Consider the following 22,562-nt stretch of genomic DNA (forward strand, 5'->3'; position numbering starts at 1 on the left):
GTAAAATTCAAAGGCTTAACTAGGTTAATTAGGCTAACTGGGCAGGTTAGGGTAATTAGGCAAGTCATTGTATAATGATGGTTTGTTCTGTAGACTATCAAAAAAATTGCTTAAAGGGGCTAATAAATTTGACAAAATGTTTTTTTAAAAATTAAAAACTGCTTTTATTCCAGCCAAAATAAAACAAATAAGACTTTCTCCAGAATAAAAAATATTATCAGACATACTGTGAAAATGTCCTTGCTCTGTTAAACATAATTTGGGGAATATTTAAAAAAGAAAAAAAATCAAAGGGAGCTAATAATTCTGACTTCAACTGTACATTATTTTGTGTTCAGGAGAACAATACAACACAAACTGGTTTAGAACAAATACAGGGTGAGTAAACGATAACAGAAATGCGTTTCATTATTTTAGCAGTCACTAACTATTGTTACCAATAACACATTTAGAGCAGTGTTTCTCAACCACGTTCCTGGAGGCCCACCAGCACTGCATGTTTTAGATGTTTTCTTGGTCTGTCACACCCATCGCAGGCCTTTCAGTCTCAGCCGATGATCAAAATCAGGTGTGTTTGGTTAAGGACATGTGGAGAATGTGCAAAGATGGTGGTCCTCCAGGAACGTGGTTGAGAAACACTGATTTAGAGTGTTTGCTCTTGACTTTCATAAGGATCATTTATTGATTAAATATTTTAATCTAACTAGTAATCATGAAATTTGGAAGCTTTTATTTAGTGCATACTAGTATTAATTAATTTGCTTACACTTTATGTTGTCAACCGGCCTCTTGGCAAGCTGAAAGAGGTTCAAGTGAGCTCTACTGGAGCTCCTATTGGCTGTCACTCAAGTCGCTCCTAATTTGCACAAAGTTAAAGGATTCTCAAATTTGTTGCATCGCTTGACAGGCTCACCTGGTCACCAACGGTCGATGTGGCTTGCATAGACGAAGGTCGCTAGAAGTCGCTCACTCTCCGTTAAAATGAACGGTCACTTGTCGCTTTGCTGCGAGTCGCTCGTAGTGTGAAACGTGAATGAGGCTTTATTGTTACAATGTAAAATTCTAAAATTTAACTGCACCATGTTTAGAATTAGGTAGGAGGCCTATTTAAATTGGATATATTTCTATTATTTTATTATAGTGTTACTGTATTTTTGACCCTCTTCCTATTGAAAAAACAAAAGTTGGATCCAAGATGGCCGACTTCAAAATGGCCACCATGGTCACCACTAATCTTGAAAAGTTTGCTCCCTCACATGTGCTACAAACAGGACATTAATATCACCAACCATTCCCATTTTATTAAGGTGTATCCATATAAATGGCCCACCCTGTATATGTAGAGTGTCATTAATAGCCAAGCGCAAGAATGAGATGACGAATTAAAGTGACCTCTTCGAAACCTTTTATTTCATTAGGTGTTTAATAAGGAGCAGCAGGATTGTTCACATTAGCTTGTGGGTATGAGAGTGAGAGGGGAAGGAGAGTTGAAGGAGATTCCAGTACTACTGCAGTGCTCATGAATAAATATGAGTAGATATGAATATGCATCAGAACACATTAAATCAGCAGGCAATGATGAGATTTGGCAATATATATGAGTGCGCTCGTGTGTGTGTGTGTGTGTGTGTGTGTGGCTGCACCTTGAGTTAAAACAGAGCGGGACGACTGCTGAAGTCAGGAACAGAAAGTGCGGAGAAGTCGCTAAAAGTCTAATGGGAAATAAACATTTGGCATGCTCACAGTTTTCCTTGTCAACTGACGTGAGACAAAGCAGTTAATCGAATGACCATGAACGAAAGTCTTTTACATTTCGTTTATACAGTGTTGCATAAAAAGCAGCAGGACATACACAAGCTCTTGCTGCCATCCGTAGTCTCTCCATCTTCCACCTTAAACACATTCTCTGTGTTGAGTGTGTATCGTTCAGCATTTTCCAGGTTTGTGCTGTGTGAATGTGTTTGTAAGTTGTTTAAAACTATCTGTAATGTGTTAAGGGTGCGTGTCTGTTTAATATGTTTATAAACTAGTGATATGTTGATGATTTGCGCGTCTGTAGGTGTGTGTTTTCACAGTCATAAACAGTTCCGCATATACTGCATCGGTCTTAATACGACTATGTTTATATACTAGGTTTAAGAGTGTGTAAATGTGCGCACTTAAACAGTTCTGTCTGCACCTGAGCGTTTGCGGACCACCTGCTCCCCGTTGACCTGGTCCACAGCGAGGGTCTCCACCTCTGCCTGCTGCCGGGCTGCTCCTCCACCTGCTGAGGGCGAGCGGTGGATGCGATGCGCTACTCCTATATGTGCATTAGCTCGGGAATGCGGACCCTCCCGTGCTGGGCTGTTCCTTGGACTTGGAGGTATGGGGATGTGGGCGGGGCTTGATGGTGCAGGGGGAGTGGCAGAAGAAGCGATGGGCGGGATCACAGAGGGGCGTTCCCTCAACACTGGCTGAGACTCTGCCGGAGCTGCTGGCTCTCTGGCTTGCAGGAAGGGTGTGGGATCTGGCATAGCATCTACCGAATCCCGAAGTACCACCCTGCGGCCGTCTGTGGCGCCCATACGGTAGAGCTCCGTGTATTCGGAGTGTAGTGGTTGTGAGAGACTTTTGCGCATGCGCCTGCGAGGGGTCTCAGGTTGCCGGACGTCCTTGTCGTTTCCCGATGGAGCTGGAGGTGGTGTGGGTTTGAAAGAACCAACAGGACTAACGGAGGGGCTTATTCCTGCTGCACCACCAGCAAGAAGGCGTTTTTTGGTGGCGTGGAGCTGGGACGTGAGGTAGGCAATGGTGCTGGCTCTCTGCTCCAGCTCTCCAGACAGCACAGCCAACTTGTGGCTCTTCAGCTTCAGCTCGTCCAGGTACTTCTTCTCTCGCTCTCGGATGGTGTTTTCCAAAACAGAGATCATAGCGTTCTTCTGCTCAAGGTCCCGCAGGAGCTCTGTGTTCTCCTGCTCTTTAGCCTTCAGCTGAGCCTCCAGCTCCTCACAGCGCTGGTGCAGCTCTCTGCAGCGAGCCTCGCCATCATCTGAGGGAGAAGAGAATGTTATGCGGCAAGATATAAAGAGATGCTCTAAGCAAGAGCACTTCAACTCTAGTAATGGAAGACCAGTCTCCTGCTGAACTTTACACCACAGTAGTGCTGTCACGATACTGGAATTCGAAACCAATCAGTACTGAAGTTTTAAAAGCTTCACGTAAACATTTGATCACTATGGAGCACATTCATATACGGCGCAGATTTGCCATTGTATTCACGTGCTCAACAGAAGTGGCTGTGTTTGGCTGTGAAGGTCATCTGTTTACCGAACTCACTGCTGTTTACTGAGTGCAACCACTGATACAGGGACACTGGAGCATTTCAAAGTCACGTCGATCAGCTGGTTTGTGGCGTTAAAACGCTCCAGTGGTGCTGTATCTGTGTTTACACTAAGTAAACATTGGTGAGTTCGGTGAACCGATGACCTTCACGGCCAAACACAGTAATTTCTATCGAGTATGTGAACTTAATAGCAAATCAGCTGTGTTTAAGAACGTACTCAACATCGCTCAAATGTTCCCCGGAAATGGACGTTTTTAAAATTTCAGTACAGATTGGTATCGAATTCCAGTAGCGTGGCAACTCTACCCCACAGTTAAACAAGCTAATCATGGGCTGTATTTGTAAAGTGTAAAATGTGGGTAGAAAGCTATCAAGGTATGTCCGAATTCAATGATCATGTCCCATACTGTCAACTCAGGCCCTCATTTTAAGTGATGCGATCACAAGTGGTCAGTCGAAATGCATTATTGTTTGTCCACCTTAACAATCATAGGGTAATAGCTAAGAAATATGGGCCTTTGCAAAGACTATTCTATTGGATCCCTCAGTAAATATCATATTCCTGTTGATTTCAAGCCTTATCTCTTGAGGAAATGTAACTATTTTTTGTCTTGTCAGAAAAGTGACTAATTCCTACAAATTAATAAGATTTCACTTGACTGAAAATGTATGATTTTTAAAAGGAGGCATTCCCCAAACCCCATATCCTAACCCACAGGTGCCCAATCCGGCTACTGGAGATTCAGCATCCTGCTGAGTTCAGCTTCAACTCTGATCAGCTCTTCAGCTCCAAACACTAAACCAACTAAAGCCACGGTCACAGCAGAATTTGATCTTGCGATTTCTGTCGTATGGCACTGCAAAAAGGGGTAGGATTAAACAAGTTGATTAGACGTTAAAAAAAGCAAGCGATTGCTCCATATTTTAGCTCCTCGTAATGCAATTTTGCAAGTCCGAGTTCACCAAGCTTGAACTTTGCTATGTAGTGACATGCAAAACGTATAGCAGTAAAGTACGTAAAGTCGTAAAGTAGACAGGTGTGGTGTGTATGATCAAGGTTACAGCTGGACTCTGCAAAACAGGATCAGACACCCCTGCCCTAACCCTATCTTTTAGTGAAGATGAGCAAATCATACTAGAATGTACGAATGAGATTGAATGAGATACGAATGAGACAAATTAAAGCAAATTAGCCAAATCAGAAATGTACAAATTGCTGTGTGATTGTGCTAGAGTTTCCCGGTGGGTGTCCAAAGGTAAAGATTGTGTTCTGGAGTTGGAAGAAGGTGTTGGTTCCAGACGACTTTCTAGACTGTATTTACCTTTGTTCACCTGTGATCAGATTTATAAAACTGAATGTTAAAACCAGAGTTTAATTTCCATGTCAAAATTTTAAATTTTTATTTTGCTAGTGTACATTTTTATTCATTAGGCAACAATTTATCAGTTTAAGTTAATCTACTTTAAAAATAAAAAGTTTGTTTTGGTAATCTTGCCAAGACCTTCTTACAGTAGTTTGCTACAAGAGAATGATGCGCAAAAACAAAGTCCCTACTCAAAATTCCATTCAGCTTAAAATGCATCAACAAAATTAAACGAAATTTCACCAACTTCCAGTTCACACACAGACTTTAAACTTTCTTTTTCTTGTAAATCATTACAGATATTCTGTCTCAAATAGTCTAAAAATTTTCTAAATATATAACCACATGCACAAATGATCCCTACAACTTGACTGCAAACAAGCAATCTTGAACCTTCGTTTACAACCAAGGTGATTAGAATTAGCTGACAGAGAGAAGGGTTAAATTGGGACTGGTGTTACTAAAATCTGGTCTTCCAGGACTGCAGTTTAAAAGTGCAGCTCTATTCCAAAAGGGGTGGGGAATGAGGGAAGAATACAAACAAACTAATAATTCATTCAGTACTACAAAAGTTGTGCAATTAAAAACACAATCCAGTGTGTGTTTGTGCTTGTATGTATTGTTATTCTAATTAGAGTATTGGCTTAGTAACAATAAAGATAATGGCCAATTCAATTTCAAAGCATTTGCTTAATCTCTAGTCTTTAGTCTCCAGAGCTATTTACAGTTGAAGTCAGAATTATTAGCCCCCCTGAATTATTAGCCCCCCTGAATTATTAGGCCCCCTGTTTATTTTTTTTCCCCAATTTTTGTTTAACAGAGAGATTTTTTAACATGTTTCTAATCATAATAGTTTTAATAACTCATTTCTAATCACTGATTTATTTTATCTTTGCCATGATGACAGTAAATAATATTTTACTAGACATTTTTCAAGACACTTCTATACAGCTTAAAGTGACATTTAAAGGCTTAACTAGGTTAATTAGGTTAACTAGGCAGTTTAGGGTATTTCGGCAAGTTATTGTATAATGATGGTTTGTTCTGGACTATCGAAAAAAAATTAGCTTAAAGGGGCTAATAATTTTGTCCTTAAAATGGTTTTTAAAAAATTAATAACTGCTTTTATTCTAGCCTAAATAAAACAAATCAGACTTTCTCAAAAAAAAAAAAAAATAAAAAAATCAGACATACTGTGAAAATTTCCTTGCTCTGTTAAACATCATATGGGAAATATTTAAAAAACAAAAAGAAATTCAAAGGGGGGCTAATAATTCTGACTTCAACTGTATGTGGTGAAAAGTTTTTGCCTAAGCAGAACAGTTTTATTTTAAATAACCACAGCTGTGATGATCATTATGTTTACTCAGAAGGCAGTAGCCTAAATAGATAGAAACCCAGTAAACTAAAGTTGTGCAGTCAAACAGGTTGGTCCAATCCCAATTCTACTCCTTAGACCTTCCTCTTACCCTTACTGTTTGTTTTGCGCATTCACATGAAGAAGTAGGGGTGTCCCAATTCTCTTTAGCTTGAAGGCGTAGGGCTAAGGGGAAGGGCTAGATAACTGAGATTTTCCAGGACCACACTCGTAACCAAGAGGTAAGAAAAATTTCCCAGAATACACCAGCCACAATGGCAGCATGGCTGCACATGGAAGTCAGGAGATTCACACAATTTCTTTTTGTCATTATTACACATTTTTACAACAAATAAGAATATGTTTTAATACATTCATAACGGCGTTAGTGTTTTACTGTCATACTTAAAAAATAACTCTGAAATAAAAACCGATAAAAGTAGCTAATCCATAATAATAATAATTCCTGTTTAGCAGTCCCACAACATACTTTCACATATGACACTCGATGACACTCGAATACCCTGTCAGAAAAGTCTAGTGGCTGGGAATTACCTTTTTACAGTGTCTGCTATAATGTTACTGTTGTTTTCATGTGTTTGCACAGTATAGTTATGATCTTATTGCCACATTATATCGTTATGATAACACAATGTTTGCCTTCAGTGATTTCCTGAAGATAAATACCAAAAAATAACGCAACTGGAATAACAATCATCTGATCTCATATGAAGTAAGAGATTGTGATGACATGATGTGTGCAGGTGCTGTAGTGCTGTACCATTCCTTATGGCTAAATTTTGAAGCTCTTCCCCTTCACACACTTTTTATTTTAAGGGCCAAGGGGAAGGTTAAGGGGTAGGGGTACAAAAGTAGAATTAGGAATAGGACTTAGTCTAAAAAAATAACATGATTATATACAGACATCTGCACAAACTGACCAAAACGTTCTCCAACCACCTATAGAGGGCAGCAATGAACCATGAATCGGTCATCAATAAACCGATTACCCAGAGAAACTAATGGCTATGAAACATCAAACCCTTTTCCTATACAGAAACTCTCTCTCTCCCAGTCCTCCCTAAAGATCTGATGCTAAGCTTTTGACAAACAGCATTTGTTGTATTATGGGAACAGCTCATTTAGCCGAGCTCAGCAGAGATATTATTGATTTCTCCATAAATTTAGCTGGACAGACATACTGAAAGTGCATAGATAATTCTCCAGCAGCTTTTAAACACTGGAATCAGCGTTGGGTAAGTATTATTACATTAGGTAAGTATTATAATACATTGGGTGAGTATTATAAATTCCATATAAAAGACATGCTTCGGCAAGGAAATAGGATGGGTCTGGGACAAGCAACGCACACACTTGATAGGAGGAGGGGGGTGAAGGGCAGACACACAGAGACAGAGATCCCATCTCCTGTTACACTGCTAATGGATATGAAGGCTGAGGGAATAACTGTGTCCTGCTTTACTGACCTTCAGCTTTGTAACATTCTAAACAATGGCGCGACAACATCATCTCTCTCACATACACACAAACAGGAATTATTTGATCCAAATGTAGTAAATAAATGTGTTTTTTGTAATGATGATAAGCTAATAGATCATTGTTCATACTGTTTTAGAACTAAGAAGAGTATTTTAGATATTATTAAGTGTTTAGCCCAAAAAATGTTTCAGATTTGATTCTAAATATGCTGCCAGAAACTAGAAAATTATATCTTTGGTGTTTTTTTTAGTGGGTGAAGCAACGTTAGCAATATGGTTGACAAGAAAGATTAAATTCACAGGTGGAGATTCAGTTGATCCCAATTTGACTTTTTTAGAGCTTTAATATCTGCACTGTAAAACCCAATAATCAAATGTATCAAATGAAACGAGTGTTGCTAACTCAAAATTGACTGAAAGTTAATTTGAAAAGAGTTTTGAACTCAGTGTTGAAGGTATTGAGTTCATTAAATACCTCATTACTTCAATTTAAATGGAGTAAGTTCACAGTACTCATATAGATTAGTTTTTCAACTCAAATAATTTGAGTCTGTTTCCTCAAACAGTTTGAGCTTCTTTAGCTTATTGGGTTTTACAGTACTCAGTTGGTTTGAGTTCTCTTCATTTATTGAGCTTAACTGTGCTCAAAGTGCTTCTTTTACTCAAATGAATTAAGTTCACAGTACACATAAGGATAACTTTTGGAACTTAAAATGGTTTGAGTTACCTTATCTTTTTTGGGATTTTACGGTGTGCAATAATTAGAGCAGAGTTAACTGTTTTTAAAAACTGACAATTAATTTAATGGTTTTGAATGCCATTGAGGGAATTGAGAACATTTTGTGTGTTGTTGATGAGTTATTCTTGCGTAAATGAAGTTATTTTAATGTGTTTAGTCATTTATGTGATTTGGTGTGTATTGGAAAATGTGTTTTTAAAGGGCACCTATGATGAAATCATCTGTTTGGACAGAACTGTGTGTAGGTATAGTGTGTCAACAGTAATATTGGTGTGATATAAAGACACTAAGTTTCTTTTTTTAAATTTCCAGTTCTTAAAATAGTTTGATCCAAACCCCTTCCATTTGAAGCCCACCGCAGCATGACGTAGGACTGCAGTTTCCCCGTCCACCGAATTGATTGACAGCCGCATATTAACATGTCTCTGTAGTAACGCGTGTAATCATATCCACAAGACAGGACGTGCACAAAGCAACTGGGATTAAAAGATCTGTTCATCTTGCTGTGGTCATCTGCATCTCAAGAATGAGTTTTACAAGTTTGCAAAGGTTTTTAAAACAGTGCATGTTTGTAATAAAGACAGTGAAATTGCTGGGGTGTGCGCATTGTGTGTGACTCATTGTTGCAGAAAGGCTTGAATTAACTTCACAACAAGTATATCAAATAACAGTTGGATAAGTTCTCACTCAATTAAGGGAGATCTGCTTCACTTTTTTCTGTCACTGTGCTGGTTATCTACCTACACGCATCAGAGCAATAGAGACAAAACATGTAGGAACGGTGGGTGGGAAGAACTAGCTTTTTTGCATTAAAGGCATAGACAATAAAAACAGCTACAATGTCCTAACAGCTCAAATTTCCCACATTTAAAAAGCTATAATAAATAATCTGATAGGTTGTCGAGCTGAAACTTTACAGACAAGTTATGGAGACACAAAAGACTTGTCTTAAATCTTAAAAAGAGGATAAAATACGTGCCGTCTAATGTATTTGTTTTACTTTTGGAAAAAGTAAAAAAAAAAAGAAGAAGAATGATGTGCTCCTTAAAGATGTAATATACAAAATTATCTCTCTTGCTCACTTATTCTACTGCTTTATCTTAATTTAGATTTATTGGAGAATTATCAAATAAAATATGAAAAATATAAAATAAATAAAATTTTTAAAAACATAATCAACAGATCTTAACAAATTATTTAAAAAAACTATATGAAGAAGCAATATGAAATAAAATTAAAATAAAAAGAATAAAACAATTAAAATAATGAAATATAAATCTTTTTAAAAAGATTTAGCTAATTTTATTTAAACTAGGACTAGTTCACAAATGTAGGTTTCGGAAAAATCTCGATGTTGCAGAAAAACGATAATAGACAGTTGGAATATGAATTGTTTTTGAGTCTACGACAAACGGTGTACAAATGGTGGCCAAAAATGACTGAACTTTTTGTTTTTGGTGCCATATCACCACTTATAGGCCGAGTCATGGTATATGAGTGGCGATTAACCATACACACCATCTAACAAAGTTTCAAGTCTCAAGGCCAGGCATGTCCAAACTCAGTCTTGGAGGGCCGATGTCTTGCAAAGTTTAGTTCCAACCCCAATCAGACACACCTGGGCTAGCTAATCAAGCTCTTACTAGGCTTTCTAGAAACATACTTGCAGGTGTGCTGAGGCATACTGGAGCTAAAATCTGCAGGACACCAGCCCTCCAGGACAGAGTTTGGACACCCCTGCTCTAGGCCTTATGGTTTAGTCTGCCCATTTGGCATTAAAAAATTATGAAGAAATTTAAGAAAAATAATAATAATAATTATTATTACAAATTACAATTATTATTATTTTTATTATTAGAATTACAAACTGATTAATCAGAAATAAAAAACTTTTTGAAATTAAACAAAATTATCAATAAATAAAAAAATGAATTGCCTTAAAGTGTCAGTGAAATAAAAAAACCTATGGTAATAAATTAGGAAATGTCAAATATTTATCAAATTAATCATGAAAATACAGTAATTTTATTCAATTTAAGTTTTAAAAATCAAAATTTGTGCATTAAAAAAATCAGTCAATCAGCAAAAGACAGTGGTAGTATTACAAATGTGATAATAATACAGTAGAATCCAAATTATACAACACTATAATCAGTATAATGCAAAGAAGTAAAAAGTATAATCACAAAATTGTAAAGATTTAGAAAAATTAACAAAAATAAGTCAGTACACTGACTTAATGAATCATAAAAAGGTGAAATCAATAGATAAAGTGACAGATTAGTGGTATTAATAAAAATAAAACAATAAAAGTAATTGTATAATTACATAGAAAAAATGTTGTTGTGTGAGCAAGTGTGATCGTTTCATATTAAAACTATCCGGTATGCTTCATTTGAATTTATGAGGCTCTCAGTTCCATGTGATCTCTCTAATAGATATTAAACTAGACATGCAGAATGAGCTTGTTTTGTACTGACTCACACTCTCTCTCGCACTTTCCCCCACCGCTTCATTACCACTGAGCAATGGCCACACCAGTTAATGAGGCAACCATCAAATATCCACACAAGCCCACTTCATCAACCAGAATGCATGAACACACACTCCAGCACAGACATCTGAGGTCAAACGACAGCTCATGAGACAGTAATAAGTATACTCGATTCTTCACAATGCTAATGTCCCATGTGTCACAGTATAGAGATGACAGATGTGCCATAAGCAGACTTTGCTAGTGAAGTTATCTGTTAGTTTAATAACAATGAACCATCTGCTGGTATACTGCAGTCCACAATAAGAGCTGAGTTTAAATCGGGGTAGAAATAATCTCTATTATTATGTGATGGCTGGATTAAGGGTGATCCCTGATCTTTAAAGCGGGGTAAAACAACACAGTATTTTTATTAGAGAATGTATACACTTAACATGATAGGTTATTTTAACTTAATGTTGTGTCAAATATGGACAAACCCAGCATTGTGTGTTGAGTTTGTCGATATTTAAATGTGTATACTCTAAAAATGCTGGGTTATTTTAACTCAATATTGTGTAAATATGGACAAACCCAACAGTTTGTGTGTTGGCTTGTCCATACAGTATTTGACCAAGTGTTGGGTTTAAACCACCCAGCATTTTTAGAATGTATACACTCTAAAAAATGCTGGGTTATCTGATCTCAATGTTGTGTCAAATATGGACAAACCCTGCAATTTGTGTGTTGGTTTGTCCATATTTGACCCAGCGTAAGGTTAAAACCACACAATTTATTTTTTAATGTAAACACTAAAAATACTGGGTTATTTTATCTCAATGTTGTGTCAAATATGGACAAACCTAGCAATTTGTGTGTTGGTTTGTCCATATTTGACCCAGTGTTGGGTTAAAACCCACCCAATTTTTTTTTAATGTATACACTGTAAAAATACTGGGTTATTTTATCTCAATGTTGTGTCAAATATGGACAAACCTAGCAATTTGTGCGTTGAGTTAGTCCATATTTGACCCAGCATTGCATTAAAACCACACAACGTTTTTAGAATGTATACACGCTAAAAAATTCTGGGTTACTTTAACTCAATGTTGAGTCAAATATGGACAAACCCAGCAGTTTGTGTTACTTTGTCCAAATATGACCCAGCATTGGGTTAAAACCACACAACATTTTTAGAATGTATACACTAAAAAATGCTGGGTTATCTGATCTCAATGTTGTGTCAAATATGGACAAACCCAGCAATTTGTGTGTTGGTTTGTCCATATTTGACCCAGCGTTAGGTTAAAACCACACAATATATTTTTAATGTAAACACTAAAAATACTGGGTATTTTTATCTCAATGTTGTGTCAAAAATGGACAAACCTAGCAATTTGTGTGTTGGTTTGTCCATATTTGACCAACTGTTGGGTTAAAACCCACCCAATTATAATTTTTTTTGAATGTATACACTCTAAAGATACTGGGTTATTTTATCTCAATGTTGTGTCAACTATGGACAAACCTAGCAATTTGTGCGTTGAGTTAGTCCATATTTGACCCAGCATTGCATTAAAACCACACAACATTTTTAGAATGTATACACGCTAAAAAATGCTGGGTTACTTTAACTCAATGTTGAGTCAAATATGGACAAACCCAGCAGTTTGTGTTACTTTGTCCAAATATGACCCAGCATTGGGTTAAAACCACGCAACATTTTTAGAATGTATACACTCTAAAAAATTCTGGGTTATTTTAACTCAATGTTGAGTCAAATATAGACAAACCCAACAGTTTGTGTTGGTTTGTCCAAATATGACCCAGCATTTGGGTTAAAACCACACAACATTTTTAGAATGTATACACTCTAAAAAATGCTGGGTTATCTGATCTCAATGTTGTGTCAAATATGGACAAACCCAGCAATTTGTGTGTTGGTTTGTCCATATTTGACCCAGCGTTAGGTTAAAACCACACAATATATTTTTTTATGTAAACACTAAAAATACTGGGTTATTTTATCTCAATGTTGTGTCAAATATGGACAAACCTAGCAATTTGTGTGTTGGTTTGTCCATATTTGACCCAGTGTTGGGTTAAAACCCACCCAATTTTTTTTTGAATGTATACACTCTAAAAATACTGGGTTATTTTATCTCAATGTTGTGTCAACTATGGACAAACCTAGCAATTTGTGCGTTGAGTTAGTCCATATTTGACCCAGCATTGCATTAAAACCACACAACATTTTTAGAATGTATACACGCTAAAAAATGCTGGGTTACTTTAACTCAATGTTGAGTCAAATATGGACAAACCCAGCAGTTTGTGTTACTTTGTCCAAATATGACCCAGCATTGGGTTAAAACCACGCAACATTTTTAGAATGTATACACTCTAAAAAATTCTGGGTTATTTTAACTCAATGTTGAGTCAAATATAGACAAACCCAACAGTTTGTCTTGGTTTGTCCAAATATGACCCAGCATTTGGGTTAAAACCACACAACATTTTTAGAATGTATACACTCTAAAAAATGCTGGGTTATCTGATCTCAATGTTGTGTCAAATATGGACAAACCCAGCAATTTGTGTGTTGGTTTGTCCATATTTGACCCAGCGTTAGGTTAAAACCACACAATATATATATTTTAATGTAAACACTAAAAATACTGGGTATTTTTATCTCAATGTTGTGTCAAAAATGGACAAACCTAGCAATTTGTGTGTTGGTTTGTCCATATTTGACCCACTGTTGCGTTAAAACCCACCCAATAATTTTTTTTTTTTGAATGTATACACTCTAAAGATGCTGGGTTATTTTATCTTAATGTTGTGTCAACTATGGACAAACCTAGCAATTTGTGCGTTGAGTTTGTCCATATTTGACCCAGCATTGCATTAAAACCACACAACATTTTTAGAATGTATACACGCTAAAAAATGCTGGGTTACTTTAACTCAATGTTGAGTCAAATATGGACAGCGATACTTCAGGATACAGACATGAGCGTGTGCCTGCAGTGTAAGCAAGGAGATTAAGTTTTCTCCACCATGTCTATCATGGATCAGCTGTTATCGCCACTGCCGTTTATCAATGTCACTCATCAGTGAAGGAAAAGGCAAAAGCCAATCACAGCCCTTTCTGTTGAGCGTGTGACCAAAGGGGTGTAAGAAAACTTGGTAGACAAGGATCAGAAAGCAAGCGGGATATTTGTTTATATTATTTGCTATAAATGCTTGTGTTGTTTAAAGGTAAAGTTTATATATCTGACTGTAATAAAGGCTAAAATTGTATTACCAATAATATATAAATCTGAATATATTTTTACATTTTGAATTGCTGCTCTGAAGAAAATATAAAACTGTGTATGGTAAGCATCGTCAATGCAACGCGATGCAACGAGATTTCAAATTGAACTGAATTGATGGCCTGATAATCGTAACTGAACCGAACCGTGAGACCAGTGTAGGTTCACAGCTCTGGTGACTGTTACGCTTGCATCTTTTGATGCATCTCACCCATGAGTGCTGCATATTTTTTAGAAGACATGTCAAGTTACAAGAACCTCAACTTTTATACTAAGGCACTCATCAATGTCAGTTCCAAAGCTGTGGACCAATCAGAAGAACTCACAGTATGGGCAATCGTTACAAGCATCTGTTAATAGGTGCTCAGTGGCTGCCTTTATAGTTTCAAAAAAAATACTCAAAAAAATACCAAAAAAAAAAATGATAACTAGTTCAAGCTAGGAATTATTTACATGCAGGTGTCATTTATTCTTTTAACAGGGTTCTCACTCTTTCATGAACAGCAGATTCAAGGACTTATTAAAGCACCATTAATTTCAAATTAGGCACCGTTGTAATTTCACACCCCCCAGCATACAGTATGTAGCGTCATGAAAGTCCTAACTGTCCTTGACATTTCACTTACACTTAATATTTACAATAAAATTCCACAGTAACGATGTTTTGAAGGTGTCATTTAAATAGTTTTTTTTTTTTTTTTACAGTTTTTAACAGTCATGTTTAAAACACTTTACTAAAATTTGTTGAATTTAATAATCAATTTTGGTTTTTGAAATTTAAAAAAAATTTGTATTTTTTGTCTTAGTTCTTTAGATTTAAGATTTTTAAATGAAGTATTTCTCTTTTTTCCAAAAACTTTCAATGACCTATGTTTGTTTATAAGTACTTTCCAGGCCTTGAATAATTTTTATCAGTAGGATTTTCATGCTTTGTTAACGGTTTGTGTAGTTGTTGATTATTTGCCATCATAATTAAAGCATTATGCTGCTTTAATTAAAGAAAATTGCACATTATTTTCACTATGTTATTGTGTTGTTGTTTTTTTTTTTTGTTTTTTTGGCTCATATCAATTCACCAATTTACTATATTTTGGGACTGCGGTTTAATATTTAGATATATTTATTATTCAACAGCATTAGTCAATATTCTCGTACAAAGCCTGTGAAGTAAATTGCTTTTAAGTATTGGGTCAGTTTTCATTGGGTCAAAAACCAGTTGAGAACCACTGGAAAGCTTGATCCTTAATTTGTAAAATTTGTAAAAAAATCATTCATTCCGCATGAAAAGCCAGTGTTTGGCTGTCTGTCAGTACACTGCTCTGAAATATCATGGCTATTGTTAGGAACCTGCGTGCAGGGATATAGTCAGCAGGTCGCAGATGATGCATTAGCCTTTTGCATTAGTGCTGTATTAGCGTAGTCATTCATAATCTCATTTCCTGTGCTGGACTTGAATCTGGCTCGCATCAGACACATATGAGAACACAAACAACAGCCTGGGTAACCACACAGACACCAAATAAATGTGGAAGAAACAATCATATTGCCTTGCTAAATGGAATACTTGATAGCTTTTCAGCAGTTTTATCATATAAACAACACTACAAACACATTGTGGTTAAGGGCTAAAAGTAACATTCTGCCAAAATGTCAGGTTATATGACTTTAATTATAATGTGAGGACTCTTATTTTGACATTTTATAGTCTTCTGAGTTTTGTTTCTGCGCTTTTAGATTGTGATTTATTACTTGATTAAGTTGCACACTGGTTTTTGATTTGGTTACTAATTAGTTCATGTTTTTATGGCCTGTGTTTCTATTGAGTTTGTCCTGTTCTCCTCTTTACTTTTGTCTGCTGCTTTGTGTTTTGTTAGATCCTTGATCAGGAATGGACAATTTCAGGCCTAAGCCCTGATTGGACGTTCATTTTTTAGGAGGATGTAAGGGATTTCACCATTAACAGGAGGTAGTTGGTAAATTTATACCTGTCTGAATCTAGAACGTCTGTTTTTTTACGACCTGCATACAAGTCCAAATGGCCTACTGTTTATTGCTACTTGAAGCCACATTTCTGAGCTTCTAAAGGAAATCAATTCCAAATTCGTTGTTGTAAATCTGTTTTGGCCACTGAAGTGTATTGTATGGTTACACATCGTGGCATTTTGCATTAGAAAAGCAGCATTTTATGCATTAGAAATGAACACATTACAGAATTGCTGAAAGTTTGTGTCCATGTACTCTGTTTATTGACTAGCTGTCAAAAGCCACTTTTTTGAGGTGTGTTGTGGTTCAATGTAATTGATTGTTGTCATGACAATTGTACCAGCCCTGATGGCAATAAGCTTAGAATGACCAAGAGGCAACACTCAATAGACACGTTCTATTGCAACAGCAGCGCCCAGCAACAGCCCGGGATTCCGCCATTTTGGAGTGAAAGCGATCAGCTGTCCATTGGATCTTATTGTTGTTGCGATGGCAAGCAGCTGCTTTGACCTTTATTTATTTATTTATTTAAAAAGCGCATTAAAGCTGAGATACAACCTGAAAGACGACAATACAACACTTACTATCACAATCAGCACTTTTAATAGTTTATTTTACAGACAAATATGCTGTTGTTTTATTGGAATTTTCATTCCAAAATGGCCGCTGCGCCATCTAGTGGCTGTTTCCCAAACCGCACTAGAGTGTCGCCTCTTGGTGATTCTATGCTCTTTGCTGATGGCGACATGCTGTGTGAATCTAGCATGTGTTTGGTCAGCGTTAAAGCTAAACTCTGCAGAAAAGTAAGTAATGAGCCAGATTTGAGGATCCTAATTATAAAAACTAGCATGTGAGTGAGCATGTAACATGCAGTTCCGGGTACAAAAGATTGCAAACTCAGATGTCCACCATGAAAATGAACTTCATCCAAAACATGCTTTATCACTGAGGAGCTGTGGAGATTTTTTTTTCTTCAGAAAATATCCCCATGAGAAACATTTGCTATCCGAATAGGGTTCCTGAGAGCCACTGTCCTTCAGAGTTTAGCTCCAACCCTAATCAAACACACCTGCTTGTAGCTTTCTTTCCTGTAGACCTTGAAGATATTGATTAGCCTGTTCAGGTATGTTTGATTAGGTTCAGATAAAACTCTGCAGGACAATAGCTATGTTTCCATCCAATGTTCCATCTATGTTTCCATCTGTTTCCAAAATGCGTATTAGACTTATGTGCAAAACTGGAGTATTGCATGAAAAACTTGCAAATAAAGCACCGTTTATAAGTCTATGAGAACAAAATTGTCGCTTCCAGACAAGGTCGGTCTGCTGGTTTGTCTATTAATGCCACCTCATCATGCCTATTTTTGCTACCACATAATCTGTTAAAATTTGGTAAATGTGCTTTCATTGTAGGTTATGTCATTTTTTTTTTCTACTTGATTACGCACATTCATTTTCTGTGCATTTTCAAAATTTGAGCGCATCTTGGCATTTCCTTTAAGCATGTTTATCATGTAAAAAGTAATTTCCAAACAACACATTTGAGGCCAGTGTAAACTGAGTAGCTAGTAAGTTTTGATAACCACCAACCACAGTATCTGGTGAGCAAAAACATTAATGTCGAGCTCTGTTTAGAAGTCCTGAAGCTTTCAGTGTTTTGCCTGGATACTTCTATGGAAACTGTGTGAAGCTTTCAGATGCCTAAATGTTTCATTATTGTGTATTTGTTTCCGAGACTGAAAGGCCAACGTATATTAAACAAGATGAAATAAAAAGGGGGAAAGAGGGAAAGGACAGTCTCTGTGACAGCATGGGGCCAGTGTGTGTTTGTGTGCACATGTGTGTGTCTGGGTGGAACACTGGTTGCCAGGTTACAAGGCACAGCCATGGAGGTATATGTGCATACAAGGGACGCTCTCTTTCTTTCTCAAAGAAACTTCCCTATTTTGTGGGAAAACCAACAGAAAAAGTGTTATTTACAACCTGCTGCAAAGAGGAAACAACACAGTGGTATGTAAACCCATATAGAAATCTGATATATATAAATATATGCAAACTACAAACATGATTTACTACCTTATTTGGATTTTACATATATAAAAAAATACATCATATAAGCAACATATATTTCAAAATATTGAAAAAAAATTACTTTATATATATATATATATATATATATATATATATATATATATATATATATATATATATATATATATATATATATATATATATATTTAAACCATTGGTAGTACAAATATGTACATTATTGTTCAAATATATCAGCTATATATATATATATATATATATATATATATATATATATATATATATATATATATATATATATATATATATATATATGTATGTATATGTGTGTGTGTTAGTGTGTGTTCACATAGGCTGTTTACATATATTGTTTTTTCCACTATAGGAATTACAAATATGTACATATACACTCACTGGCCACTTTATTAGGTACAGCTGTTCAAATGTTTGTTAACGCAAATTTCAAATCAGTTCGAGCAGATATATCGGCAACAGCACCATTGGGATGTGGTGGAACAGGAGACTCGCATCATAGATGTGCAGCCGAAAAATCTGCAGCAACAGCATGATGCTATCATGTTAATATGGACCAAAATCTCTGTGGAATCTATCCAGTACCTTATTGAATCTATGCCATGAAGGATTGAGACAGTTCTGAAGGCAAAAGGAGGTTCAACCCAGTACTAGTAAGGTGTACCTAATGAAGTTTTTGCAATATTTTGAAATATATGTTGTAAATAAAACCCATATTGGTAACACTTTACTTGAAGGGGTGTTCATTAGACTGTCATTTAACATTTATAATCATGACATAACATTTGAAAGTTAAAGAGCCCCTATTATGCATTATTAAAGGTCATATTTTGATTTTGGGGGTCTCCAACAACAGTCTGATATGCAAGGTCAAAAAACACTTTCATTGTCTTATAATATGGATTTATTTTTACCTAATTATCCCAATGACTCGTGTAAGATTTGTTCAGCAATTCATTCTTTCCAAAACCCCTCCTTAGCGCGATGTTAATCTGAGCTGATCGGTCCGAGAATCCAGTCTGTTGCGATTGGTCAACTGCGTTCAGTGTGAGACAGAGAGAAATGCCCACCCTGGCTTATCAACATTGTTGAAGTAGTCAGAGTGCAGAGTGTATGTCTAAGCCCAATGCAGGAGTGCATTAAAGTTCAACACCAGCATATTGCTCTATTCTTAACCATAAGTAAAAACAATGACACGTGTGTGGGAACAGCTGATGGTGGCCATTATAACAACAAACGGCAGGGAATCATGAGTTCACAAACGCATTTAAATCCGGTGAAGAAAGTGGCAGGTGTGGCATCAATCCCACACACACATCTGCACTCCGCTAGTGTTTGATAGGAAAGGCACGTTCATGTTTTACCTGATCCGGCACTTTATATTTAGTATTGTTTCGTGACGATGTCTGTACGAACAGGCAAAAGATCGAGATGAACAATGAATCATTTAAAAGACTCTCAAAACTTTTTATTTTACACAAAGAGCAATTTCAGATTAAATCCTTAGCTGGATGTTTTCAAAAACCCATAATAGGAGCTCTTTAAGTGTCATTTGCTAAGTTAAGAAATTATCAATGTAAAAATGACATCATTTCTTGTGACAACTTGACATAAACAAATACATCACCTATTTTTGTCTCTTTCATGACAACTTGACAAATAAAAGGCAACAAAACTTGTCATAAATCTCTCATAAACATGATTGTCATGAGCCATTATAAATAGGTCATGAATTTTATAACAGTGTAATTAATATTTTTTGACCTCAGCTACAGTGATATGCTGAATTTGTCTTTAAAATGTCATGAAATATTAATCAGCAATTCACCAGCATTCACATACCCGTTCCCAATCTCCAGATTACTACTCACCATCACCTGCACACACACACACACACACACACACACACACACACACACACACACACACACACACACACACACACACACACACACACTATAAAGAAGCACCTTTGTTCACTCTACCACTGACGGTACTCTTCGTATTCCTGGATTCCCTTTTGTGTTTTGTGTCTGCACAGATTTCCACATCTTTTCCAATTGTTTAATTGTTGTTTTCAATAAACTGTGCTGATTTCCATACCTCTTGTGTCAAGTCCTCAGTGTGTTGTGACAGAGTAATGACACTTTTAATAAGACATTTAATAACAAATACAGTTTGTTCCACTGAAAACATGATCAGAAAAATATTAATGATACAGTTTTAATGCCAATCATGTTTATGACAGATTTATGACAAGTTGTGTTGTCTTGGAAAAGTCATGTTATCAAGACAAAGATGAAGGCTATTCGTAATGTGTTTCTTTATGTCAAGTTGTCATAACAAGCAATTTTATATTCGCTTTTAAAATTAAATAATTGAACAAATGACACTTAATAACTGTTGTCTAAAGTATGCATAAAATTTCATTTACATTAATGATGTGTACTGTATGACTATAAAGGATTTGTGAGAGTCTTATCAACATCCCTTCAAGTAAAATGTTACCCAGATAATTAATATAATGTAAACTACAAATATGAGTTTTTATGTCATATATGTAATTTGCAAATACTGCTATATATCAGATTTCTATACGGGAACAAAGAAACTTACAGACAAAACGAGAAACTAAAATAGTTGTGGACAGCATGTTTTTCTGCATGTTTTCCTCTGTCCTTTCGTCCTCCAGGCTCTCAGATATTTGTATTTAACAGTTTTGGATGAAGGGATCTTAGCAACACCTGATACACACACACACAAACACACACACACACACACAAAGCCCTCTTGTGCAAGCATTTTGTTCTGACGCCATGCGAGTGTGAATGCAGGCACAAATGAAGAGCGTGTGAGAAATCTTACCGCCTGGATCAGAGCTCCGCATTGTCAGCTCATATGTCAGGTCTGTGAAACAAAAGAGAGGACAGAAGGAGTGGACAGAGCGACAAAAGAAGGAGTGTGAAAGAGAGAGAGAGATCAGATGTTAGCCAGAGCATCACACTACCTTCAATGACAACACCTGAGAATCACATGACACAAGACATCACCTGAAACAGACACAGCAACAACTGTGAATCAGCAACGTAAGAGAGTCAACCGGGGATAAAAAAAAAAGGGCATGATGGAGTCAGTGGGTTGATAAAAACAGCACACAACTTTTTTTTGTTTTTAGTGACACTACTGGTTAGGCTATTTTGTCATGTAAATAAAGCTGGGTCAGTTGAGCTCACAAAGTGTCAAACTGTACACACTTTACCTATAAATGCAGATAATAAGTCTATCATCTGGGTGTTTTACATTCACAGTTTCTCTTTGCATCTTTAAATATGAGCATATTACATAAAAAAACACACACAAACCCAAAGATTGTTCCCACAATTCACAAAAAACAAACCTGTGTGTATTAATGTGTCATCATACCTTACACACTTTATGTATGAATGCATATACAGTGGGTGACACTTCAAAATTATCTTCGCACTTTGCGCCATGCCAAGACTGAAGGCTAATTAATACTTCTGCGTCAAGCACACGTGTATGGTATGGCGCAGCCTTTGCACGGTCGCATAGCTAACGTGCACATCTTAAAAAATTTAACTACACGTCGCAATGACACGTAACGCAAGCTCTGTGATTGGTTGGCTTTGAAGTGCTGACGAGTGTGGATAGGGGTGGAGCCACAAGAGCGCGCTGCAGCGAGTGTTTACATGTGTCGAGTCCCATAAAGGAGCTCCAAATGGAAATTTTTGTTTTATGTTTACCTTATGATTAAAGTTGCTGTACGTCCGCCAGTTCTTGCCTCTCAATAAGCAAGTTTTAGCTACTTGTTCATTAAGGTAGCGTTCAGAAAAGAAAAACACCCAGAAAAAAACTTGACACAGAGGAAAATAAAAACCTACTGCCAGCTAGCGTTTCGGAAGTGTTATTGCAGAGCAACACAAGCAGCAGGCAGAAGTATAAATGCACAACAACGCACAGGGCATGCACCGTGCACACACTGGTCACTCAACGCAGAAGTTTAAACCAGCCTAAAGGGATTAAGAACGTCTTTTCAGGTGTAACAGCAGTTTGCGACTAAGCCACCAGGGGGCACAATGGGACGAGATGTGAACAAACAAATATATAAAGTAGCTCTAAATACCCTGCTACTTGTAAATGAAGATGAAATAACGAAACAAAGCATTATAATCTCTTCATTTTCATTAAAAACTTAAATGTATAATAAGTCTGTCATCAGGGTGTTTTAAGCTCAAATTTTCTCTTTGCAATTTTAAATATGAACATATTACATTAAAAAATAGAGACCTATGGAATGTCCCCACAATTCACAAAAACAAATCTGTGTATATTTATGTGTGTATGTGTATGTTCTAATGTAGACTATGATTTCATGCTGATAATGCTATTAGTTTTTTTTTGTT

At 36.4% G+C, this 22,562-nt stretch overlaps 1 protein-coding gene across 3 annotated transcripts in view; it reads right to left on the reverse strand.

Moving 5' to 3' along the window:
* Positions 1 to 1,388: 1,388 nt before the first annotated feature.
* Positions 1,389 to 22,562, reverse strand: part of ccdc92 (coiled-coil domain containing 92) — a 62,445-nt gene continuing 41,271 nt past the window's right edge. The window contains exons 3-4 of one of the 3 annotated variants that reach the window (XM_073909770.1): positions 21,004 to 21,045; positions 1,389 to 3,031 (exon numbers count right to left, since the gene is read on the reverse strand). In XM_073909770.1, the coding sequence (XP_073765871.1) occupies positions 2,160 to 3,031; positions 21,004 to 21,045 (914 nt within the window). In that variant the 3' untranslated portion in view covers positions 1,389 to 2,159. Of the gene's footprint in view, positions 5,407 to 6,114; positions 6,454 to 21,003; positions 21,046 to 22,562 lie in introns of those variants that run through there. The other 2 variants (XM_073909772.1, NM_001037705.2) reach the window with 2 other exon arrangements.

This window comes from Danio rerio, chromosome 8 (assembly GCF_049306965.1).
Source record: "Danio rerio strain Tuebingen ecotype United States chromosome 8, GRCz12tu, whole genome shotgun sequence".
Classification (NCBI taxonomy): Eukaryota; Metazoa; Chordata; class Actinopteri; order Cypriniformes; family Danionidae; genus Danio; species Danio rerio.